General features: G+C 42.6%; 1 protein-coding gene across 1 annotated transcript; it reads right to left on the reverse strand.

Annotated features, from left to right (window-relative positions):
* Window positions 1-70: 70 nt before the first annotated feature.
* NDP (norrin cystine knot growth factor NDP) lies at window positions 71-26,013 on the reverse strand. Its single transcript, XM_001490351.6, has 3 exons — window positions 25,366-26,013; window positions 10,731-11,111; window positions 71-1,316 (listed from the first exon to the last, which is right to left on the reverse strand). The coding sequence occupies exons 2-3, from the start codon at window positions 10,902-10,904 to the stop codon at window positions 1,089-1,091; spliced, it is 402 nt and encodes a 133-aa protein (XP_001490401.1). The 5' UTR covers window positions 10,905-11,111; window positions 25,366-26,013; the 3' UTR covers window positions 71-1,088.
* Window positions 26,014-27,009: the final 996 nt, after the last annotated feature.

Genomic DNA, 27,009 nt, shown 5'->3' on the forward strand with positions numbered 1-27,009 from the left:
CACACACACACACCACAGGAGATGCATCATGCTAGGATATTGAGTAGGAAAAAATAATACTTAGTCAAAATTTTGAAGATACTCTCTTTTTATTTCAAAACATGGGAATAACTCAAATTTTGAGCCTCAAGGACCAAAATACATTTGAACCAAATGTTCAGAAGATGAGCCAGGCCACCATTTTGGCAGCAAGCTTCACATGGACGAATGAATGTTAGAGAATGATGCCTGCGACATGGCTAAAGCTATAGCACACCCACAAATAGAGTCATACTTGGTTGTCTAATTTGCATGCATGAGTAGAGTGCATTCTCCATGCCACTAGTATGTATATGCCTTTTTCAACGTCAGTGCAGGATCCGTATTTGTGCAGGTCTTTAAAAGTCTACTGCCTTACAGAATTTTACCATAATTTATCTGAGAGAGCCTTCAGGTGACAAATTCTTTATGCCACCTTTACTTCTCAAAAGACATTTCTGAATAATAATTACGGCTATCAGAAGTTCCAGCATCACATAAGAGAATCCGTTTGTTAGTTATTTTAATGTAGGTTAGCTGGCTGTGAGTGAACCTGGCTAAACATATCCATATAGTTGGTGCTTGGAATTTGAAATTGGTGGCCTTTAGCAGCAATGGCAACCTTAGACCAAATGACAAGATTAAAAAAAAAAAAAAAGATGATGTCTGGGAAAGAGTTGGGCTTTCCTGTTTTCCAAAGTGAATGCTTCCCTAATCTGCACCAAACAGTGACAGCCTGACCCACTCTTGCATGGGGGCCCATTTTCCCACTAATGCTGTATTGTTGGAAGTGAACAGCATTCAGTGCCAAGGGGGAAAATGCCTGAATCTGAAAAGGAACCAAAAGAAATTGTACCAAGGAAAGGAGACGGGAATGGAAAACAAATTCCCAGAGTATTTCTCCGTCAACAAGCCTGTAGAGTCTTTATTACTAGAATATGCAGAATCCCATGGGAATTGATGCATCTTTTTTTGCCTTAACTCTTTTCTTGCCAGTCCTCCCCTGGCTGGTTGAACTGCCTCGGCGACGGGGGAGGTTGTCCCATCTAGAATCCACGCAACAGCAGGCTTCAGGAGGTGCACTCCTCGCAGTGACAGGAGAGGATGTACCGGTAGGTGGCCGTGAGTCGCATGCCCCCTGAGCAGCGCAGCCGCAGCGCCTTCAGCTTGGAGGTCTGGGGCCGGCAGCAGTGACAGGAGGAGCGAAAGGGCTGCTTGAGGACAGTGCTGAAGGACACCAAGGGCTCGGAGCGTGACGCCTGGCTGCAGTGCCCCTCGCACCTGGCCAGGAGCACCATCTGGGGAGAGAAGAGAAGTGGTTACCTGCAGGGAAGCCAAAACCTCAGCCAAGATCCCACAGCATCCTTTAAAAGGCCCTACCACTCCTTGCCAATTCCTGCTGGATTAGACCAGTGGCTCTCAACTCTGGTTGCACATTGGAATCACCTGGCAAACTTGTTCTTAAGATGTCAACACTCAGACCCCATCTCAGACCAATTGAATTAAAATGTTTTGGGGTAGAGCCCAGGCTTTTGTGGTTTTCAAAGCTCCTTAGGTGATTCTGATGTGCGCTGAGGGTTTAGAAGCACTGGAAGAAGCCCACCACCACAACGTGCAAATGAAAACCAAAGAACAAAAGAAATTTCTCCTGATAGGTGGTAGTCTACCATTGGCCCAATGCCAATTCTACCAGTCTCAAAATGCAGAAAGCCATTCGAAATTGAAATTAGGGAGTAAATAAAGAATGACTACAGGAAGAAGGAATTCGTTATGTGCAGAAAGTTGCTAAAGAAAAGGAATATGGTTTCTGAAGAAGAAAAAGACGGTAACCTGAGTGATACTTAGGAAGAAATATTCTGGGCACTACAACTTGAGATAAGAGAATGAGCGGAAACAAGGTATGTTTGGGGCCCTGGAATCACACTTCTGGGCTTATGCACTGAAGGGTCTGAGATTTGCACAATCGCATCTTCAGAGTCATTTAGGGCAAACATTAGGAAGCACTCACTCTGACCATCTCCATTTCCAAAGGTAGGTTAAGATGATAATAAAGCTTGGGCTGGAGGAACAGAGGCTGTGTGTTCTTTATAGTGGCTTTGAATCCGGGTTTTGTAAACAGACTCCTTTAAGAATCCAGTGCAAACTACCAAAGCTATCCTTGGAACAATGGGCACACACTCAATAATTTGTATATAGTTTAAGAGGATACACCAGAGGCTCATTTATGTGTCCCATACATAAATCCTGCTATCCTGGGAGCGGCAGTCATGGATGGCGTAGGGTGGGGCAGCTTGATTCATTCAGCTATATAACCTTTTATATATTGGGGCACAGAGAGTGGGGGCAATCCGAGATTATTGGTCCACGTTTATGTGGGAGGGCCCTGCTTGGTGAATTTCATATTAAGTAATAGAGAAAAACTTGCCCTATAATTTCAGAACCAACAACGGTAACATAAAAAGCAGAACCATTTAAATATAAAAGATTAAAAGATATAAATACATATATATGTATGAAACTGTTTGACATTTACCTCATGACATTTTAGGAATTAGCAGTTATTATTAAAAACTCACCAGCTATTATCTCTGACATCATCCTATAGGACAGAATTAAGTACCTAAGGATTAAAAGAAGGAAATGGCCTGCCCATCTTCCCAAAAGGAAGGGAAGGGTAATTATAGATTATTGACATCATTATCTGAGAAATTTCTGGGATGAATCCAACAATCCCTTAGCAACCAACAAGAGAATGAGATACTAGGCAACAGCTAACAAGGCTTGGTGAATAATAAGTTGGACTAGACCAACTAATTTATTTTCTGAAAGATCACAGAGGCAGAGAGAAAATAGCAGCTGTAGCCTGTTTTGATTTTATTAAAGCTTTGTTTCTATCCTGCCTGTTCTTCACATTGACAGGCAAAACAAACAAGATGTAAAATAGATTTTGAGAGATTATGCCATGGGTCAGGAGTCCATGAGCCAGTCCCTGGTGTCGACACCCATCCCCCTTGTGACAGAGAGTCCAAGGTCTTCCCCAGTCCCTTGTCCCACATCCGCCAGTACATAGGAAGGGCTCTGTGGCACCTGGCTTGGAGTAGCGTTAAATTTGCTCATCTCTAGTGCAGATCATCTATTAGACAGACTAAGCAGTTATTCAAAGAGTTCCCTCCCAAAATGCAGTGTTTAGAGATCCAGTTTCAGCCTGGGTGGATACAGCAAACCTGTGCCGGCAGACTTAATTCAGAAGGACAAAGATAAGGTGGTGCATCATACTCAAATGATACACATACAAGTGAACCAAATGTAGACCTTGAATGACCAGGCAATTATGTATATTTTGTAATTATAATTATATATTTTACACTATCTATAAAATGACCTGTGAGCGATGTAGGACCATGTGTAGAAGAACTAACCTGTTAGTGATTTCACTAAAAATTTTCAAGGCCTCAAGCTCCACCTTCAGCTCATTCTGAAGGACAAGGACTCCAGCACTGAAGAACCTGGGACCATCTCCAATGGGCCCATCTTCCTCAGGAGCTGAATCTTCTGGGCAGGGAGAACGGACAGACATGTATAATAAATACCTTCAGTGGCTACTCCTAGCCCTCAGAATAAAATCCAAAATCCTGAGGAGTAAAGGGCCTCCATGACCTGAATTTCACATCTTTCCAAACTTACAACTCTTCTCATTCTCATCACCCGCTCCCTATTCCAATCAACCGTAATTACTCAGGAGTCAGTGGAACTGCCCTGAATTTCCCTGTCTCTTGTTTTCACTCACGTCTTTTCCCTCTCGGGAATGCCCTTTCCTCCCAGCTCTGCTTGATGAAATCCCAACTATTCTCCGTTGCCAAATTCAATGCCCTCTCCTCAAAGAGACTATGAAACAATTATTGATTCTCAACACACATATGCAAATTCCCTCTCCGGGAGATTCCCAGTATATAGATCCCATCTCAAAGCTAGAAACTATATCAATATCTAGCTCTGTTTTGTGTACAGTGTTGGAGGGGTAAAGCAGGGGTTTGGAAGATAAAATCCATAAATGTGTATCATTAAGGAACAGAAGGGATAAACATCCGCTTTCCAGGTTCATTCTTGATATTTCACGTTTTAGTCTCTGTCATGCCTCACCTGTGTTTCAGATTCAATGATCGCTTCTGATCTCTTCCAGACCAGAGCTTCTCAAACTGTAGCGTGCATGCGAATCAGCTGGGGATCTTGTTAACATGCAGATTCTGATTGAGTAATTCTGGGGTGAAGCCAAGGATTCTACCTTTCTCATAAGATTCTAGTTGATGTCAGTACTGCTGGGCTAATGACCACACTTTGAGGAGCAGGGCTCTGAACCCGTTAAAGTTTGAGAGGCTCTGCTCGAGGGGAATCACTAGGCAGTGATCATTTAGCTAATAATAATAATGGCAGCTAACATTTGTTGATTGCTTACAACATTTAATTGTCATAACAATCCCATGTGAAAGGTACTATTATTATCTGTACTATTATTACAGATGAGTAGACTGAGGCTTTACAGCACTGAAGTAACTTTCCCAAACTCACGTATCTGGTAAAAGGCAGAGCTGGAATCAAATTCAGGTCTGTTTAAAACCAAATCCCTGGCCTAAACCACCATAATATCCCTCCTCTTGATATCAAGATGGTTTCCTGAGGCATGAGCCAACTCACACCCTTCTCTAATCTACTTTGACCTGCCTCTGGGAGCCCTATCCATATTATAACCAGAGACACACAAGTCTGACCTTTTTCCTATGGGCTTCCTGGACACATCATCATCACCTCCAAGCTTACGCAGAGCTGAATCTGCTGAGAACCATGGCAGTGCTAAATAAGAACTCCTCCACTGTCGAGACCCTCACCCAGCTTCATCCCCCAACGATCTGGGGACTCCCAAGAATTCCAAGCAATTTATTGGATGGTACTGCACACTCTCTAACTCCTTAACCAATTCATCCTTCAGTTCAATAAACCTTTGACACCTTCAAACATCAGTTCACCTGTCAAAACACATTGGCCCCCAGTTGTGGTCGATGAACATTCCTCATGCCTGGGTGATGTAGCTGTGTTTTACTGACGTGGGAAGACTCCTCTGCATTTTACACTGCACTTAACTGCTCTTAATAGAGAGCATCCACATCCACATTTGATTCATTATCAAATAAGGAAATGAACTTCTTTTGACAAAGAACTCACATGGAGCTTCACTGTTAGAAGACTGGGTTGAACAGTTGGTTATTGCTCATATGACCTTCTGTTGACTTCTCACAGCTCAGGTGGGTGACAGATACATGTTATCTGCTTTGGGTCTAGTTTAACTTTTGCTATCTGATGTTCCCCAAACAAGTGGCCTGATGCCAGGAAGCTGGGAAACTTCTCCAACAGCCCCTTATAACCTCCCAGCCTTGGAGTCACCCAGCTCCAGTGAAAGCCAGTTCTGTCCAATAAGAACAGAGCTGCCAGGTTCAGAGTGTTTGCTCAAGGACAGGCTTCTTCATGTTCTAATCTGGCTTCCCTGTGCTGAGGCTAAGAGTAACGAAAGGTCCTTGGGTAATAATAAAAGAACAGTAATGATGATGATATATAACTTGCATCAAACGTTTACTAGGCTCCAGGCACTGTGCCAAGCTCTTCACATGAAACTTAATTCTTAACCATTTCAAAAGGTAAACTCTCCTCATTTTACAAATTAAGAAATTAAAAGGCAGATCGTGCGTTACCAGCCTGAAGTCACATAGCTGTATCATGGAGGGCCAGCATTCTGAACCAAGGCAGCCTGATTCCTGAGCATTCTCTCCTAACCACTGCGCAGTACAGTTAGGCCATGACAGGCAGCTTGTCAAGCCCTCACGTTTCATAAGATGCTCAAGTTGGTCAAGGGTGCATTCAGGCTACATTGTGAGGGCTGTAGCCAGCTGTGATTCCTGGGTCCAGACCAAGGATTGCACCCAGAGACCTCAGGTCCCTGCTCTCTCTAGTGACCTACCATACTTCTTAGACAGTTATATCTTCTGCTGCAATACACAACTATCTTCTGAGTGAGAAAAAGTCCAAACACAGATGGTTTTCATCACCCTTTGTTGAAAGACTCTCACCATTCGCCAAAGCCACTTTTCTCTCCTGTCATGGGGAGCCCCCATGAATTCCTAGCTCAGGCTATGACTGACTAGATGTCTCTATTAACATCAGAATGAAGACCGACCTGTGCCACCATAGAACAGGGTTTTGGCTATTTTACCCCAAATGAGTGAGAAACAGATTTTGCCTTTTTCTCAGCAGTAAACACGGTGCACTTCTTATTCCATGGCACCCCTTGAAGCACCCCCTTTCTCCTCGGGAACAAGATTCACCCATGCCTCTCCCATTCCTTCCCTTGCCAACACCCTCAATAAATGACTGTTCAGCTTGTCTCTAGGGACTCAGGTCAACCTCCAAAGGGCCTGTGCTGGGCTGAGAGCATCAACAAAACTGCAAGCAGGGGAACGAAGCAGGGTGGGGGTGGGGGGAGCTTTGACAGGGAGCATGGGGACTCAACAAACTCCAACTGGCACCTGGTCCCTTTAGTCTGGTCACAACTCAAACTGACACCAAGAGATCTTTATACACAGAACACTTCCCTTCCCTCTCTCCCCCATTTACTGGTAAGCATTATGAGGGACAAAACTTTGTCTTTCTTTTCCTACTTTTGTGCCTCCAGTACCTACCACAGTGCCTGCACATAGCAGGCATGAAGCATAAGTTTATTCCTTTAAAAATCAAGTCGTATCTCTCCAGTAGTTAATTGTGTTATGAACTTGATATTCCTGACTCCCCTCATTTATCCTACCACACTATGAGCTTCGTGGGCAGCATTAGGAGATGGCTTGGGCATCCTAACTGCTCCCTCTCAACCCCAAGGCTCAGCCCTTGGCATGCCAGGTCCCTTCTCCTCTGGGAATTTTCCCAGGCTCTGTCCCCTGAACCCTCCTCCTCCTTCTTTGCTGCCGCTCCTGTGGCCCTTCAGAGTTCAGACAACCACATGCCCTGGTTCCATGCCTCTGGCCTGGAGCCACCATTTCCCACTCCTCACCCAACTCGGACTTCACAGGCCTGCCCCACTGGCTTGCTTTCCCAACCTGGGTTCCTGAAAACCCCTCCCTGGCCTGAATCCAGAACTTTCCTCCCTCCAAACCCTCCTTCCTCCACTCACCTGGGAAGAAAGTTCAGATTGCAGGATCTGTTTCTCTTTTATCCCCCCTCTTAGCACCCAGCACAGTGGCTTACATTTACTTTGCTCTTCTGCACGCTCCCCCCACCTCTGCCAGGTTTCTGTGTTTAGCAAGAACTGCACTGAGGTTCACTTTCCTAATCCTTTAAGGCTGTAGGAGATCCCAACAGTTATTGAGGGCTCAGTAGTGACTAAAATAGAAAAATGAGTCTAAACACCTGTCCAGTTTATAATTTCATCATCAAACTCATAGTATCATTTATTAACGTCTATTATATGCTGGACACTGTGCTGAATGCTTTACAAATATTATCACCAGTACCCAAACCCACACCTTCAGGTAGACAGCATTAGCTCCATTTTACATTGGAAGAAATTGAAGCATTAAAGAATTACTTGACTTCCCCCAAAGTCACCCATTTGGCAAGCTATGGAGCTGAAATTTGAAAACAGGTCTCTCACTTCAAAGTCTGGGATGCCTCAGTTCTCTTAAAGATTCTCCAGGCAGACTCGTTTTCACTAATCACTGACCTTTTGCTTGTTTGCTCTACAGCCTTCACTGATTCAAAATTGCAGGGAAGATTGTCAATGAACCTGCCATTCCCAGGATCTTTTGTATTCAATTCTAGGTGTTGTCACCACTGAAAGCTACCAGGCGCATCCTAATCTGTGGCCACACTGATCTCCTTGGTGGATCACTGCGGCCAGTCTTTTCTGCCTCAATCCATCTCTGCCCTTTCCTGAATTGCTAGAAGATGGACAACAGGCCCTGGGGCTGACCAGCTGCAAGTTCATGGGCAAGGGGAACAGACGGTCTCATCGAAGGCTCCCAGAAAAGCTTTCACTATTTCTATTTTCTAGGAAGATTGCTGAGTATAAATCGTTATTTCCAGCAGATCAGAAGATGAGCCTGGACTTCTAAATAGTGACTCCTACATTTAACTTGTGTCCCACCAATACGAAGACCCAAGGAGTTGAAAGATGAATGCTCCGAGGCAGACATCGCTATTCCCGGGCTAAATAACGTCGAGCAATCTACTTAATACTTCTTTTAGGTTTCAGTTTTCCTTAGTGGTAAAACGGAAATGATAATGCCTTCCTTCACAGGTTTGTTGGCAAAGATTAGACCATATATTATAAGGTGCACGACATATATTAGCTGTTCAAGCCTACACCCTCCCTTCCCTGAGCCTGGGTCACATTCTCCCCTTCATCTATCTTCCCCAGGCGAGACACTGGAGAAATGTAAGTCAGGAAGCATTAACAATTGACAGGCAAACAGTGGACGTGTGTCTAGTAAATAACGGCCATTGAACATCACGTTGAGGGAAAATTTTTGCAAAGAGGAAAAATCTACCTTAGACTCTTCTTTGTAAAAACCCCCGTTGCCTGTTTTCTAGACACAGGCTAATGAAGATGAACAATTTCGTTAAATGAGACCCATTAGAGACAAGACCAGCCTGAGTCTGTGAGAGTCGAGAATTATAGAATATTTCAAAATGAAAAACGTTTTTTGTTCCTGGGTACACAGAGAAAATCTAATCCAGAAAAGGTCTGGGTAGTTGAGATTCTGCCAGGCATATTTTATGGCCAAGGAAGAAAGGTTTACAATTACAAGCACCATTTACATAAAACTATTGCTATATTTGGGATAGTTTGGGATGTTTGAAAACAGATTGTTCCCATGAAATTACAAACATTTCTCCTATTATCACAATTTGGAGCTATTTACCATGGCATTCTGGAAGGAACAGAGGTAAACAAAGGTAGACTAAAGTCCATTTCTAGGACTCACACCCAAGCACTGTGAGCTTGTTGGGTTCGAGTTAATGACATCTCTTCTTTGACCTTCCCTTAACTAACGTGATAATTGCTAAGGCGCTCCTCCATCATTTCACCAAATCTTTCCAGATTGTTTTTTAGTTTTTACAGATGCTTCTATTTCTCTGTTCCTTCCTATCATCACATTGACACTTTCTTTGAAATAATTCTAATTCTTATTTTAAAGAACCATGATTATGGAAGAAAATTTAACAGAGGGAGAAATCATCTATGGAATGAGAAACACTAAATACTAGTGCTATCTGTAGTGGGAGGGGAGGAGAAGCTAATAATTGCTCCAGTCAACCTCACTCAGACCTACAATTTCTAAACAATCACAGTTGTAAAAACACATCCCATCTTTTTTCTCAATTTGTTAGGTTTTTTTCCTAAGACGGGATTGCAGTCTTGCAAAATTTATCTATTTACTCCTTTTTTTTAGTTCTACAAGTACAAATAAGAGCCAGAAGGTTTTTCTTAAGTGGAAAGTCTCTATTTTTTCCCACAGTCATAGATCTTATTAATATAACGTTTAAAGTGATTTATTTCAAATTCTGATCCCCCTCAAACTAAAACAAGCCATCATCATTGAGCCATAATCAGAGAAGTTATGGAAATTTTTATAGGCAGACAGAAGTCATAATTTTTTTAAAAGGAGGATAGAGAGATTAACTTATATGGTCTTAATTCTAGTGGTTGATATTACAAAAGCTTCCTAACTATACTGGTAATTTTAAAAATATGAGAATATTTGAGTGGTTTTAGTTTTAGGACTAAAAGTGAAAATCTCTGAGGTTGGGCTAAACAAATTCTTATTTACCAAATTTGGGCAAATTTCACTTGTGTGACTGTTTGGGGGCGGTGACAGTCATGAGAACTCTCATTCTGAGTCCATTCTTCCCTACTATGTGCCTCCCTTCTGGGTGATCCATGTGGCTGGCCAGTCTTGGTGGCCCTCGAAACATAGTATTTCCTCATACACCTTGTCTCAACACTGAAGCATCAATTGCATAGGTTGCCTGTGCACAAAACATACAATCGACTCCAGATAAGAATGATTTGGATAATCAATGTAAAAATAATAAATTATCAAATTGCTGTTTATCTTTTGAAACCATTTTAACATAAACATGGCAAGTGGAGAAAGGCTTGGATCACAAGGCCAGTGACCAACTATTTCTCCGGGAAACTTTTCGAAGAGCCACCCAAGAAGTATGTTTCATCACCCAATCACATTTCTGCATTCCCTTCCTCTTTATTGCTGGGGAAGGTAGGATGAGTTACAATAACTTGTAGACTCCATTTTTGTTTCTTGAAAAAGGACTCTACTGCTTATAAATTTCACAGCCAGTGATGAAACACACCTGCCTTGTGTTTAGCAACAATTTTATTATGAGAACCTTCTAGCCTTTCCTATTGATTTTGAGCAGCCTGAAAACTGAGAAGCTGCTGGGTGTGCACATGGTCAATTAGGCAGCTTTGCTGACAAAAGTGCAAAGCATGGTGGGAAACCTTAAAAGCATGATTCTCCTACAAGCCCTGTGGGTCAGCCATATAGCTCGGGTTTGGGCTGTGATCGTAGTTCTCCATCCCTTGACAAAGGAATATGGCCTCTCTCCTGTTTCTGGAGGTAATGCTACCCTCACAGAGATCTTGGTCTTACCTTTGAGCTACACTTGTACAATGGGTGACTGATAGAATCCACGTAGTGGTGCCTCATGCAGCGTCGAGGATCCGAGTCCATCATGAATGAGCTGTCCGTTTTGCTGTCTGTATCTCCCATTAGCACCAGCAGGGAGAGCATAGAAAAGGATGCAGCTAGTACATGATTTCTCATTGTTGTAAGGAAAAGCTTCTCAAGAGGAACAGCAGAGGGAGGCAGAGGACTAAAAATTGGAAATGCCTTCACCTCCTAGGATCCAGTTCCTTTCAAGGAAAGGGCAGGATCTTGCTGAAGCTTTCTGGTTGTCATTGTCCTTTGTATGCCTGAGTTTCGTTTTACTCTTTGCACTTGCAATCCATCATCACAGTATCTGCTGCACAGCTGGAATGAAAACAGAAATTATTTCCCCCAGAAACATTTACCCAGAAGCACTAATAGAACCCATGAGGTATAGAGTAGAATTTTTCCATGTCATTTTGAGTGGACAATATTGGTTTCTAGAGTGTCATTAGCATAAGCTGTCATCCATTCCACCCCGCCCCCCATAGCTTATGCTGCATATTTATAACCATTTGGAGGTAAACACAATGGTTTAATGGAAGCACATGTTGACTTTAATTGCTGGAGTCCATGTTTCTAGGAGCAAGAATAGTTTGAACCCACGGTAAAGATTAAACATGTGGTTCTAGCCACAGCATAACTGAATTGGGTGGTCTCATCCTTATCCCTAGCTGGCGGGAGTGGGAGGGCCTATTCAGTTTCTCAGTCAGCTTTGGTGTTAACATCAGCTTACAGGGCTAGAGAGGAGGCAGGTCAGCACTACTGAACACAGGTCATACCCCACAGGAAGTACATTTTCCATTTCCAAGTCCATACCCACCCACCCACCTAGTTTTCCACTACTGCTCTCTGGGCTCATCCTGTTTTTGTTTTAAGCCGCGTGCCACCCAGCATCAATGACAAACTGCATCTGACATACACATTATGCTAACTGGCCTCCAGTGTGGTTAAGGCAACAGATGTGTATTTACCAACAGAGTCACACATTTCTGCAGAGCCTTTGTAGCCTGAACACATGGTATAATTTGAAAAAGTAAGTGGTTGTTGGAGCAGAGACTTACCATTAAAATGGGATCACGCTATACCAATTTTCCTGAAATTTGCTTTGCTCTTTTAATCACATAACTCTTAGACAAAGGACTGGGGTCCAGAGAGCTCCCTAAATCACCTCACTAACCGCCCCCGCACACACACAGGTATGGCCAACACTGATGCTTTTTATCACACCAGAAGACAGAGAGTATCAAAAATATTTTCAAATATTTAGGAAAACTGGAGGGACCTGACATTACATCCAAAACGAAAAGAACATGATAATTATAGCTTCAGAAAAGCTTTCAGAGGTATTTTAGATAAAAGTTTGATTATTTTGTTCATAGTAGAACATCTTTTTTAACTTCCTACTCATGGACAGCCTGAATAAGCAGGGCAAAGTATTGGTAAGACCAAGATTGGAAGTTCGATTCCATATGAGTCAATTAGTTTTGCTGTAATAGACTGTCCCCAGACCCACTTAGCCTCAATTAGCTGTCCTGTGAGTGTGGAGCAGGGGATCCCAAGCAAAAGAGAGTGTGTGACATAGGGCTGTTTCAGAGCAGAGAACCCGTTGCAATGGCAAAACCTCAGCGTGTATGTTTCAGGGAGGTCCTATAAATTGCAGGAAGGGCAGGGACTAGTAATGAGGGGACCCACCTGGACTCTAGCGCTATAATTACTTAGCTGAAGGACCTTGCACAGGTCATTTAAACGGTTCCAGCCCCCGTTTCCTCATCTGTAGAGCAGGGGAACTGGAAGAGATGGCATGTGCATGACCCTCTTGCTCTAAAATGCCAGCACTTGATACTAATGGGTTCAGTTACCGCCATCTCCATATGCAGAAGAGAATTCTAAAGTTGAGGAGACCATATTTTCATACAACTTTATACCACTTTCCTTTATGTGCATGCTAATGGCAACATCTCACTAAAATTGATCAAACCTGAGCCTAACACTCCAAATGAGCAAAGAATACAGAAGACATTTTTAAATTTTCTTTTCAGCTGCATATTATAGGATTTCCTACGCACATTTCACTGAAACTCACCAAGACTTCGGCTCAAAAAGCTGGAGCTTTCTTGGGTTCCATGTTCAGAGGCTGCAATATTACTGACCATTTCTTGAGTTTTGATATGACTAAATTATCCCAAGTGGTTATCTGTTTCTTTGAAGCCTTAATTAGTCTCAGAAAGAGAATTTATTAGATTTCTCCTTTCACCACTCCAGTCTACAGATATTTCTCCCAGGAGTTAATGGCAAAGGGATGAAGGGAAAAACAGACATTCCCTCCTCACTGCCAGCAACTTCTCCTCAGAGCCATGGCCAGGAGATATGGTTAAATGAGCAAAGCAAATGAAAGAAAAACATGTATAGCATGATTGTAAAAAACAAGCAACAACATCCATAACAAACCCTGCATATGTGTATGTGTGGTTGTATTTGTTGGCGTTTGCATTTTCTCCACAGAAAAGGAAAAATAAAGGACACTTAGCCACAGAAGATGAGTACCCTCACTCATTTAAGAGGAATAAAAATGGAAGTACTTCGAGATACTTTGTTCAACTGATCAGATTTACAAATTTCAAAATCTGATCATGCACCCTGTTGGCAAGGCTGGGGGAAAACAGGGCCATTTTGGAGACAGTACAGTATAAATTGGTACAAATCTTATAGAGGTCAATTTGGTGATACCTATTAAAATTGCAAATGTGTATAATTTAGATCTAGCAACTCCACTTCTGAGAATTATCCTACATGTGAATTCACACAAGCATATGGTTATTCGCTACAACATTAGTTGTCATAGCATAAAATTAGAAACAGCAGAAAATATTCAACAGTAGAGGACTGGTTAAATATATTATACAATATTTATACAATGGAATACTATGCAACCATATAAAGAAGGATGCAGAAACTCTATGTACTGATTTGTGTTAAAACAGGGGTTGATAAGAATATATATATTTGTATTTAGATAGAGAAGCTCTGGAAGGATAACCAAGAAACAAATACAATTAGTTACCTGTAGGAATTGTAACATGGGAATGGGAGAAAAACTTTTCAGTGTGTACCTTTTTTAATTTGTAGATTTTTAAATTTGTGAATGTATTACCTACTCAAAATTTCTGTTAAAAATACTTTCTCTTTTAAAAGCTTGGTTTAAAAATAGTAATCAAGTTAATGGATGTTTAATGTTTGTGCCAATTTGAGTATTTTAGTAGTATTATATTTTTATTTCTTATAAACATATGAAGACACGCTAGTCTCCTTTCTTAGTCAAATATTCTTCCAGGTGGACTATTTCGTTCTTGTGCACTACTGCCACCTAGTAGCAACATCTTGAATTGCAAGCACAGTTAAATTTTTTTTTTCTTTTTCCCAAAAGGTGAATACAACACTTTTGCAAGCAAATATTATGAAGTTTATACTGATAGGTAGGTAATGTCACACAAAATGTAACTTTATCTGATTTTTCTCTTTAAAGATAATAAACTGAACCCAGAAGTAGGATTAAAGACAAAGTATAAAAGAATAACAGAGGAACTGTTGCTTCACCACTAGTAAGAAACAGAGTTTTCCTTTCAACACACTCACAAGGCATGATACTTTTTGTTCAGTTTTAAATTCCTAAATAAGAATGCAAGAAACAATGTAAATATGCTGCAGAACTCACAGAACCCTCAAAACAGAAAGGTAAGTTTCTTGCTGCATAACATTGGGATTTTTGCCTTAAGTGTTTGAACTGAATGAACCAATACTGTTGTGTTGAAGAAGAAATAAACATAATGCTCAAGAAAAGAGTGATGTTGAGTCGAGTTGTCTTAACATTGTGTAGGTTGGGGTGTGCATAGGTGAGAATGTGCAGAGTGCCAAGGGAAGCGCTCACAAAAAGGAAAATCAGGAATAAAGGAAATTTATATCACTTGAGATCTTCACTTTATGGCAGCCTAAAAGTTCTATGTCTGTATTGTAGGAGCTTCTGTCATTTGTCTCAAAATTAAAATTCCAATTTGTTTTAATTTTTTAAAGCCATGTAGCATAAAATCAAATGCTGCCTATCAGGACTTATAACCTCCGCCCAGCCAATGATGGATTGAATGAGAGAGCAACTCTGCTGCTGAACTTAGTAGCCCTGTGGCTGCTCCGTGCTCCGGGTACAGTGTCTGAGACACGGACTTGGCCGATGTACAGAGCCCACGTTCTAATAGCTCCAATGTGGAGCCTCTGCTGGCAGGAGAGGCACGTAGGCCGGCGTGCCCGACTTTGGAGCTACCCTCCAAACGATACCAGTGGAAAAGAACAACTGGTGCCCAGATTTCCCCACCTGTCATCCTCAGCGAAATAATATAGCAGAGCTTACAGTGGGCCCAGCCTCCTGGGTGAGAGATGGTGTTGTGTCCACAGATCAGCTCACTCTTGGGCTGACCTTCTGCCTGGCAGAGGGTAAAGTGCTGGTTTCACACAAGTTATTCCAGCAACAGACTAAGACAAGTGGCATATGCCAAGAATGGCCTTATTCTTGGCCTGCTTACCAGGCAAGGGAGAGTGTTGCTTCAGTATCCGGATTTCCCCCCGGGCTGTTTTCAGTACTAATATATGCAGGTATTGCCTCCCGTGCCTTCTTTCTACAAATATTTACTTAACACATAGTCTCTGAGCACCTACTATGTGTCTCCTTTTGCTCTAGAAGATAAGAGTTAAGAGTCAGGGGGAAAAAATGTCTTATTCTACTTCCCTCTTTCAGCTCACTGCATCCACAAGCAAAGAGTCTTGGCCTGCTGTTTTCCTGGGAAATTTTTTGGACACATTAATAAACTCCCTTAACATCTAACTCATATCCAACATGCATTTCATCATTTCTAGGAAGATCAAGTTAAGCAGATAAAATATAATGACTTTGGAATGGCGTCAGTGTAACAGAATTATTTGATGTTTACTATAATTTAAAACAATCATATCAGGCATGATTAAGGTAAAGATGGCAGAGCACAGAGCCTCTCTCAAAGGAATTGCCAAGATAAAAAAAAAATCAAAGACTTAAATGCAGAAGAAAGCTTGCCACTAGATAACACTTCATACTGGGATTAGAAAAGCAGGAAATTCTAGGTCTAATCAGATAGTGTGAAGTGCTAAGTAGCCCCTTCCCAGGAACTCAAAGAATTCCAATTGGATCTAGTCAACTAGATGCCTTGGAGAATAAGTCAGATGCCTCTTCCCAAGGCACTTAATTTATAAACTGTAAACAGCACGTTGGATTTTATAAAGCATGCCGTGAGCTCAATGAATGGTGTTTGATATTATTCCTATCTGGCAGCACATCAGTAGCAGCCAAGAAGCCAAGCCTGGGCTGACCCAGAGGCAGTGGTTCTGACTGCAAACACTGCCAGGCCTCCAGCCTGCCAGCCCCAGGTATCTCCAAAGATGGGCAGCCACAAGGTCAGCGGTAAGGGAGTGGCTCGGCCACTGTCACCTCATGGTGTTTATTCTACAGCCAGAGGTGGGGGAGTGTGTGAGGCAATGTCTGCCCCCCTAGTGCCACCTTAGGAGAGAGAAGACAACGTCCTTGTGATTAAACAACAGCCTCCAAACTGGGCTGAGACTCTGCGTTCTCCCAACCTGCATTACTAGCCAAGCATGGCCAAACTCAGCAGTGGCGATGATGGAGGAAGAAAAGAGATGAGAGAAGCAAAAAGGAAGAAGAAATATAGCCCGTGAACGAAGCAGTAAATCATAATCTTGGGGTAAATAGGGGTCCAAAAACAAGGACTGGGAATAGAAGTAATTTCTGGGGATGAGCTGACTGTCAAGTGGCCCCACCTGTGTGTGTGTCCTTGGATTGAATAGTTTTACTGTCTAGGGAGAGACTGGCATGTGAGGACTGGACTTTGAGACTGGCTGAAACTTAAAATCCTGGTTTGCAGGAAATCTAGAGGAAGTTTTCATTGTTATCCAAACTCCCACATACAGCATTCATCTCTTCCTCCCAAACCCATTTCTAGCCTATGTTGTTAGTGTCCCATGTCCCAGTGTTTTGCACTCATTTGTCAGAAATATTGGTTAACTATTCCTCTACATGCCAAAACCTAAAGACCATTCTACTGTTGTCTGCTCTGATGGAAGGAAGGCTGATCTGGGGCACCTCAAGCTCTGAGCCCTACCTTCCCATCATTGGTTGTTCTATCTTGAGCAACTCACTTGCCTTCTCTTGGACTCAGATTTCTCATTTACAAAATGAACAGATTGGTCTAGATGCTTCTATGGTTCTCTCCATTTCTAACATTCTCTAACTTTACCCAAGCTTCTCAGAGGCCAGCACCTGCTTTGGGGCTGCATATTCCCCAAGGCAATATTACAGAAAGAGTTCTTTCCTCACTCAAGAAGTTAATGATTGCAAAAAAGCCTAAACAAGTTCTAACGTGGTGTCTGAGCCAAAACTGAAGGCTGAGCTGTAAGAATTTTCCCCTTGATGAGGCCACATTGGTGGCCTGAAATAAAAATACCCCTTAATAAACAATTGATTCTGTGCTTACAATGTACTAAATAAGATTTATAAATTAATAATGTGTTGTTAATAACAGGAAGCAGTTAGCGAGGATATTTAACCAGTTCTTATTTCTCTTAAAGCTGTCCTAAAACTTGTAGTGTTTCTTTCCAGTCTCCACCAAATGGGGAAAGGAGAAAAGCTAATAGTGATCAGTCATGCTGGAATTAGACTTCTTTCATTTGATGATGATGATATAGGCTGATGATATAGGTTATCAACCCTCCTGCACTTTTCCCATGAATGACCCTTATTTCTAAATTGAGCTTGAGTCACAGATCCTCATGCCCTAGTGAGGCCATTTGTGATGCTCTGGTTCAGGATAGAAGAAGATTAGTGAGAAGAGTTGTCTTCTCTGCAGATGTAGAATGAATAAGGTCCTAGTGGTCAAGAACAAGGCACTCTGCCTCATAAAGTATAGAACCTCTGTGTTAGGGGAGGTACATTCCTGAAGCCTTGGGCTGGGACTTGGGTCTAAAAGAGTTGCCCGCTGGGTGTGGCTCTTGGATCTTGTCCTGGGTTTCCATAGGCTTCTATAACTTCTATGGAAAGACTCATTCTGAGTTCTTAAAGGTTGACATAACTAACTGATTTTTAGAATACAAATCTTGGATAAATTGGAAATGACCAGGTCTCATTACCCATGTATCAGGAAACACGATACAGTTGAAGTCTTTTCCTCCGAGAATTTGGATGATTTCTGTAAATCTAGCCAGCCCACTAAAAGCTGTGACTGATACAGTGATGAGCTGTCAGAAAATGCTTAGGGGTGGCCTTTCTTCGGTGCCACAAATCAACAATAGCCCTAAACATGGAGTCTCCTTCTATCCTTTTTCACCAACAGGGAACAAAAACAGGGAGAGAGGAAACCACAGAAAAAGTGACAGAAGAGAAGGAGGAAAGATTATTTTTGATATTCCAAATCTGCCACTGCCCTTTCAATGATTTCAAATGGCGCAATTTCAGAAACGGATGGTTCCTTTCATTTCACCCACTCCCACTCACATGAAGAATGAGACACGCTCTACCACTCACCTTGTATAAGACCCTTTGGAAAGAAAGCACGAGAGTTCTGAGATATCCAACCCAACCGAGGGGACACATTCCTTCCAAAAACACATGAATGTCTACTCTCCCTATGGCAAAGAAAAGGTGGTCAGGTGTTCTGGGGACCCTGGTGCTAATGTAATTTGACACTGGTCCTGCCACTGCACTGCTGGCTGTGGTATGGTCTTAGGAGAAGAGAGGTGACCAATGTTATCTCAGGGTACAGGCTCCCCTTTACCCTGGAGCCAAATGAGTATGTTGGCTTTTCTTCAAAGTGTCCAGCAAAGTGTTTCCAAAGCTGCATTTGAATCTCGTCATCTACAACAGCATTTTGGAATGGTGGGTAGTGATCTCACCTAACAGCTGTAGAGCCCTTAGTTAGAAATGGGGCATAAACAATAGGAGCAACTCAGTCTTTCCATTCCCCATTCAATTTGCCTTTTCTGCCCAATGGTGGGATTTGAATACTAAATTCAGCCCAGTTGCAATCTGGAACGCTTGTGGACGCAGGCCTATGTCAAAGTTAAAATAAAATCACACAAAAATGTTTCCCTATATTGCTAATAACTCTGAACTTATCAGGCTGTTGGTTTTCTGCTTGTATCTTGCTTGGCTTAAACCACCCACACTACAGCTACGTCTTTTGATTGCCAGTCTTCCTATAACAATTCCATTCTTCTGCCCTTGGATTTGAAACCACAAAAGAAAAAATTCTGAAAAGAAATAATTTCCCGTAATTTGGGGGAAAATCACAGAAATGTATCAAGTTCTAAAATGTTGCCTCGTGTTTTAAAGAAAAATTAAACTTTGATTAAGGATTGGGTTTCTTTGATTCTTCACGTCCATTTTAGTTATGTGTGTGCCTACATTTGGCTTAGAGTTGAGAATGGGGGATATTTTTTTCACTTAAAAAGTTGACCTCCTTTCCTAACGTCAAGTAAAGAAGGCAATTTCAGAGTTCAAACCCCTCTTTATGGGAGGGAGTAAGTGAAATTAAGGGAAGTTCTCTTTTCTGAAATTGTGCTATTTGAAAATCTGCAGTGGCAGAGTTTGAGCATCAAAAATAATCCTTCCCCAAGGCTGGCCCAGTGGCGCAGCAGTTAAGTTCACACATTCAACTTCGGTGGCCCGCGGTTTGCCAGTTCCGATGCTGGGTGCAGACGTACGCACCGCTTATCAAGCCATTCTGTGGCAAGCGTCCCACATATAAAGTAGAGGAAGATGGGCACGGATGTTAGTTCAGGGCCAGTCTTCCTCAGCAAAAAGAGGAGGATTGGCAGCAAATGTTAGCTCTGGGTTAATCTTCCTCAAAAAAAAAAAATAATAATAATCTTTTCCCCTTCTCTTTTGTTACTTCTCCCATGACCTGCTCTCTCCCTATTTTTGTTCCTTATCGATAGAAGATGGAAGGGGACTCCATGTTTAGGGCGACTGTTGGTTTGTGGCACTGCAGAAAGGTCACCCCTGTGCATTCTCTGACAGCTCATCAACTTCTTGAATGTATTAACCTGTTGCCCTTTCATTTTTAAAGGCTATTGCAATTGGTTGGATCACAGCTTAAAAGAAAAAGTTGGGATTGAGCCAGGCCTTGGAAGAGAGAAAATTGTCCGAAAATTTTTAGCTTTTGTAGAAAAACAAAAAGAAAAATATATCTACTGCGAATCTTATACAACCGAGTTTAAAGCTACTAGTCAATGGTCCTGTGCAGATTTTGACATGAGGGTGAAATGGACCCCCATTGGAGGAATTCCTGATTATAAGCACTGGGGATATATTGCCAACTGAAGTTACCCATTCTTTGAATTTTCTGAGTCAGCACTCTTTCTAACAAGAAAGCAGTTATTCCAGACTGTGAACCCCATCCAGAGTGTTACATTCTGACTATTGAAAATGGGTTTAGGGGGTGTGACTCTTAGCAGTATACCTTCACCCATCAGTTCTGAGAGCCTCTGATGAAGAGGACAGTAAGCACAAATGGCACCAAGCAAACTATTGTCAGACACACAAGAAAAACGCTTTGCAGATGTGAATTTCTGATTTCGGATGCAGCTGGCATCAGAAATAATGCCATCGGCACAATCTTCCTCAAAAACTCAAATGTGTGGGTGTGTGAATTTGCAGCATGCAACCTGCACAGCCAAGCTAGCCTTCATTTCAGTACCAGCGTCTCCCACCCCGCTGCACACACATGGGGGTTTCGGAAGAATGCCCCACCCTTTGTTTTCTCCTAGGATCAAACATAGAAGTTCACGGTTGCTGATCTGACTGGTGAGGAGTGGGTACTACCAGCTGGAATGTTGCCACTGGCAGGGGCAGACAGGAAAATAGGAATGCTCTTAATGTCCTCCCAAAGAAAACCTTTGATGGACAAAAGAGTGGTTGTATTTTTACCCTCTCTCTTCATGCTGCCAGGCGTCTTTAAATAGATCCTCTAGTCTAGAGACTTGTATGGAATAATTCATATTAAAACCCAAGAAGTGGCAGAGGAGGGGAGTTGGTTCTTTTTTCTCTTTCTTTTCTTTCTTTTTTTTCTTCTTGTCAAGCTAACAGGAAAAAGACTCATTTTAATTCAGCTGTGTTAAATTTTTCCTTTTGGGTCTTTTAATGAACTTTCGCTAATTCGGAAAAGACTACCAAAGCCCCCAGGAAAAGAAAAGGAATAGGAAGATGCATTGTAAACTGCTCTTTAATACCTTTTGGTCCCAAGGACATTAGCAGCATCTTTTAAGGATGCTGCACAGAGGGGGTTACATGAGGTTCTTAAATGGGAACTTCTAATTGAGAAGTCCAGTTCCTTCCATTTGCAACTCATAAACCAATCTGTTGTTCTGCTGTTAAGAGAAAGAAAGAAAAATCCCTCCCCATCTCCCCAGCCCCATGCATTTTTAGTCAGCTCAATGCAAGATCCATTTCTCCCCTCTCCCTTTCACCAAACCGGTTTCATAAAGACATTCAAGCCATGCTAGCGAAATTAAAAGTCCTGTCTCTCCTTCTTTCTCCTTGGGAAGGAAAGGATGTGGGAAGAAAAAGGGGGCAGGGCATGGCCCAAGGATCCAGGAAGCTTTGTTTCAAGTCACTTGTCTCTCCCCCTGAAACAGAGAATAACCACATTTCTCTTAATGTAGGCCGAAGTGCATCCGGGCGTTCCCATAGCACTCCCACCCCCAGCCCTTTGCTGGAGATGTGCGGGTCACTGTGATGGTATGCTTGTCCCTGCCAACCCGGGTCACTCCAGTCCTGCTCTCAGCAGCCTAAAGGGCAGCCGAGCCATGTGGCTGCTTCTCTCTGCGAGTGGCTTCAGGCTCAGGGCTCCAAAAAGCCCCCCAATCCTATCAGCCCGGCAGAGCTGCTGCCAAGAATGACATCCTGGGAATACTATGGAGATGGGGAGACCTCATGGGCTGTTGTCCCCGGATGGAACAGAACCCAGGCTGTCTGGAAAACAGGCAGAGCAAAGAGCAAGCTCACAATGGAAGGAGCTCAGGCGAAGGGAAAAGGGGGCGGGGTGGGAGTGGTGGAGAGCAAAAGAAAAGAAAAGCCACATGCCACCCAGGAAGATTCCAGGGAGGGCGGGAGGAGGTGGTGGAGGAAGGACTTGCAGGAAACAAGTACCCAGACATGGCACTGCCAGTCTAGCTGGATTCTTTTCTGAATTAGATTATGCGAAAGAAAGAGGGGAAATATATAGCCTGCCAGCTGTTCAAAGGCTTACAACCTTGCTTTTATTGTCCGGGTAAGTTGGTGAGGTGGGGCATCAGAGGAATTCCAAACATACCATCCCAGAGAAATTTTAATATGTTCCACAGTGTCATACACGAAGAGGAAATGACAGCTGATCACAGCCAGGGCAGGCCACAGCAATCGGGGCCCTGGAGCTCACCCACATTCACATGGCCCGGCTTCCCTCCTCTGCTTTAGCACTTCTCAGCCCGTCCACCTGCCTCCCCATCCCTTCTGCTCCCACTGGCCCAGCCAGGGGGCTTGGACAAAGTAACAGTAACTGATTGTCATGGGAAGAGGTGAGGATGGAGTTGAAGGCCACCGGCCAAGAAGCTGAGGGCTGGCTAGGGTGAGTCAGGCACCCCAGGGAGTCAGAGGCATTTTAATCCAACCACAGGGGATTATCTGCTGATAAGGACCAAATCAAGGACCCTGGTGATGCTATCTTCAGGGTTTTTTCCCAGTAACCTACCCACATCAGAAAACACAAGCCTGCATTACTTGAAAGCAACATTGTGTGTGGCTCTCATGGAGACCTGGGTTTGGGGAACAGCATCCGGCAACTTCTTCCCAGGGGCTTCTTGAATTTAGGCCAGATCCAGAGGTCACTGGTTTGATCCTGGGGGTGGGACAAGTAAGTGGTGGGAGACAGTGACTGCATCTTCCTTTGTGCATGTTTCTAATTCAATGATTCATCAAGTGGCCCTGATGTCAGCTGCTGAGTAGGTGACTCACTGCTATCCCTGATAGAGACAGCACGTGGTCCTTTCCAAAGGGTGCTCAAGGGAGCAGAGAAAGGACAAACTGCCCTTTTTCCAGGCTTCTTCTACCCAGGCGGGAAATATCCGGTCTTTGTTAGCTGTGCAAGTGATGTGTAGCCAGGATCTGGCGGTAAAGGCCTAAGGAGAACCTCTTAATCATAAGTGGAGAGAAAACCCATTGATAAGTGACAATCATTTCAAGTAAATCTGGGTACCAGCAGATATTTTAAAGGATTCGTTATAACATGGAAGTCATTGCCCAGCTTCTCCATTGGCAAAGTCCATTTCGGTTCCAAAATCTACAGTGTACAGACTGACAATTAGGGTATGGGACAATGTCTCATTCACCTTTACATCCCTCAGGACTAGCACAATTGATTAAAATAATGATGGAATGAATAATTAACCAATAAGAATAATAATACTTGAACTGAGAGTTCTTAAAATACAGTAGAAATTGCCGGCCACCATCAGTGGCTACAATTCTGAGAAACTTATCCCATTTTTCAAGGGCCCAGGAAAATGAATGAGTTGGAAATTGTTAAATGTATTGAAAAATGATTTATTTTCCCCTTGATAGTGTCACTGGAACTCGAATTAAGATTGAAAACTCCACAGGCTTGTTTCCATCTGTGGGTGCCAGCTGCTTGGTACACAGGCATCAGGAAGGCCTTAGCCAGTTCTCCCTTCACCTGAACCAAATGGATTTTAAAGCAAATGATGCAAAACATCGCATTCTGTGTTCAGACAGTCTTATATAATGATCTGAATAATAGTTTAAGAAAATCATTTTGATTCAGCCAAATGCCTTAACAGCAGTAGTTTTAAACAAAAATCACAGTAAAATTGTGTAGGAATAGAATCCATAGTATCATTACAGGCTTTCTCCAACTGTTGTAATATCACAAAGTTGTAAATTAACTCATTCAAAAGCCAGATTTTCATTTAACAATGCTTATTAGGCTAGTTATTAAAGAAAATCGAAAAAGTTCCCCATAAACCACGTCCCCACTCCACAATGAAAACTGGCAAATAGAACTCTGACAGTTTACTTTCGGAAGCCAGACTAGTGAGAAGAAAATGGGCAGATATCTGCCTTTGCTTTATAGGCACAATTGAGAAGGATTCTGCAGTCCATGCTGTATTTGGTTGACACCCTCAGCCAACACTGCATTTTAGGCATCTCTATGTTTTCAGATGCACCTGGTATTTAATGTTATCTATTGGAGCAATTTGCCAATGCCAGTTCCTTGTAATTAAAATACGCTAATATTAGAAACGAAAAGAGAGATGTTTCGCAGCATCCATATCTGTTATAAATGATAGTTACAAAGAATGAAGTGGGGCTCCCATCTTGCCAAATAGCTTCCTTTCCCGCACCTGAATTTCAGCAGAGACGGGAGACTCCCTTTTTCATGCAGGTTTATCTGGGCTCCTCGATTACAATGAGCCTCAGTTACAGGGCGTTCTGAGTCATTAACATTCTGTACACAGTCAAACTTCCCGTCCCCCAAGAAAGAGTTATGCCCAGGCCTCCTACAGCCCAATTGTTCATTTAAAGAGAGAATTTGTATTCAGGAGCTTGAAAGAAGAACCCTCCAAATATTGCTCAGGTGTTTGTAGGAGTCATTCCTACAGGTCCTGGTCCCTGTGCTGGTGGGAGCATCCTTTCCCGGTCACTGCTCGGACAGTGTAGCATCGGTGGTGCTGCAGGGACAAGCTGACTACTAAAAATAACCCTTTGCAATAAGGCCAAGGCAAACAGCATGCATTTCCTTGGACTTTTTGCCCAATCAAAATCATATAGTAAACCCATCCTCCTCTCTCCCCACTGCTCCTGACTGCGTCTATGGAAGCAAAGTCCTTGCACGTTGGGAGAAGAGTGCAAAGGAACAGGATTCCTGCAAAGCGTGACACAGAAAGCTAGAAATAAATGTTGCCTATTGTTTGAAGTCATTCTAGGCACTCCGGCAGAGCCCTGGCAGGAGATCAGCAGCATACATAAGTAGTAATAAAAGTAAACAGTGCGCTTTTAAACTCGCAGGCTTGCCCGCGTTAATAGTGCCCCCATTGTAAGAGGGATGAGGGTGGTGGGGAAGATACTGGGGCTCCAGGAATCCATGTCGGCAAGTTGCTGCTTCTCAGTCTCCTTTTACAGGGTCAAATATAAGAACCATTACAAAGTTACATCTAACTACGCAGAGAGTTTGAAAATAAAATCTCTTTAAGTCAAACCAAAAGAGATTTTCCAGCCTCCCTGTGAGGCTCCCCTGCTCTGTCACAGACTTCAAAGACCCGTTCATTTAAAAAACACAATGCTAGCATGCTACAGATTAATGCAAATTAAATTAATGCAAATTTAAGTGGTATTTAAAGGTAGTCTCTTTGTCTGAAAGGAGGATGAAATGCTCGGTTTGGAAAGAAGTCATTTCCTAGGCAAGCCGTCAGCGCTGGTTTTCCTGCTTACCTTGGGGGAAACGCAGGGCTCCTTTCTTCTCAGACTTTTCTGAGAGCTAGAAAGAGGTCCTGTTACTTCCAAATGCTTTTGTTCTTCTGTCCCTCTGTCACATGGCTTGCCTTTTATATTTGCAACACACAAAAGTTAGGACTGTTGTTTAAGCGACACAGGGAGAGAGAGAGAGAGGGAGAGAGAGAGGGAGAGAGAGAGAGAGAGAATGTCAAATGGAAAAGTGCCATTGCAGTCATATATCAATCAGGCGTGCGGCCGCAGCAGCGCACTAGCAAATGGGAATGCCACGGAAATGTGAGGCGCTTGTTAGTTATCGGGGACTCACAGCCGCTGCCCTCCGCTGGGCTCCCTTCCACGGAGCATCTTACGATGGGAACAACATAGAAGAACAAGGGCAAGGAAGTCCCCCCCCCACCCCCACCCCGCCCCGGTTTTTGGTATTACGGAAATAATAAGGGGCTAAATGAATATTCTGGATCTAATTCTTTGGCACGCATGTGGCTGCCATAAAGATGTGCAGTCCGCAGTAAAGACACTTAGTTTCAGAAATACAAAGACGGTGTGGCATTCTGTTTAACGATTCACCAGCTGACCGGGATGAAGTTGAAATTCTAAGTAAGAGAGGAGAAAGATGGGAATCAGAGCTACTTGTCAGGCGAGGCTGTTGAAGCAAGTGCAAAACGCTGCCCAGGTTTATCACGATGTGTGTGGGTGGTGAGAGCTCTTCTTTTCTGAGTTGTTCATCCATTAAATGATTTTTAGCAGCATATCCATGATTAAATCCAGAATGGCACTTTAATATGCGCCTTTGTCTGCATAATTTAGAATAAAACTTTAGATGTGATTTAGAAACACCAAGACAGTGTAGTCCTTGACTCCTTGAGATATGTGAGTGAGAAACTAACAGGTAAGGCCAACCCAATGCACCACAGCTAGTAGAAAAATGGCAAAGGTAACTATGTGTGTGGTCTGAGTGCTTGCTAGCTGGATAATACTGTTAGGAGCTGTGGGAATATAAAGGGAAATATTTCATAATTCTTGCCCTTAAAAGCTTAAAATTAAGACAGAAAACCATCAGCAATTTGGGGGGAAAACACAAAGAACCATTGAACCATTTATAACATTTTTTTATGTCAGATAGACCCAGCCCCAGCATGAGGATTTTTATTAACACTGATGAAGAATTAAACTGAAAATATGAAAAAACAATATTTCACGGAAGAGTAAATACATCATAAAACTTAAGAAGGAATTTCTCTTGGGAGCCCAATATAATCGGTGATGCTGAAACTGTCATGTTCAGCTGTATCACATCATTTATTATTTATTAATAAATTGGTAATCACATTATTACTTTTCCACAGAACCTTTAGTCCAAACAGTCACTGATGTTTACAGGAGGTGTGTTAAAATGTTCAGTTTTATCTCCACTCTTTAATAAGAAGCCTCTTTTCTTTTACTCCACTAGGAAAATCCTGTCTACCTGGGGCTAGCCAGTCACAAACAGAATCCACTTGCAAGGATAAAGGATAAATGACAAGTTCAAAGCCTTGAAAGAAAACCTGGCACTTGGCCGATGATATTGGCTAAATGTCTTAAAAGCAGAAGATCAAAAAGTAAATGGAAATTGGGCCTGAAAAA

The sequence above is a fragment of the Equus caballus genome, chromosome X (assembly GCF_041296265.1).
Source record: "Equus caballus isolate H_3958 breed thoroughbred chromosome X, TB-T2T, whole genome shotgun sequence".
Lineage (NCBI taxonomy): Eukaryota > Metazoa > Chordata > Mammalia > Perissodactyla > Equidae > Equus > Equus caballus.

Coding starts and splice junctions, on each gene's coding strand:
- NDP (XM_001490351.6), bottom strand. CDS start 10,904: ATGAGAAATCATGTACTAGCTGCATCCTTTTCTATGCTCTCCCTGCTG. Junction 1,317..10,730: donor TGTACAAGTGTAGCTCAAAG/GTAAGACCAAGA, acceptor TTCTCTCCCCAG/ATGGTGCTCCTGGCCAGGTG.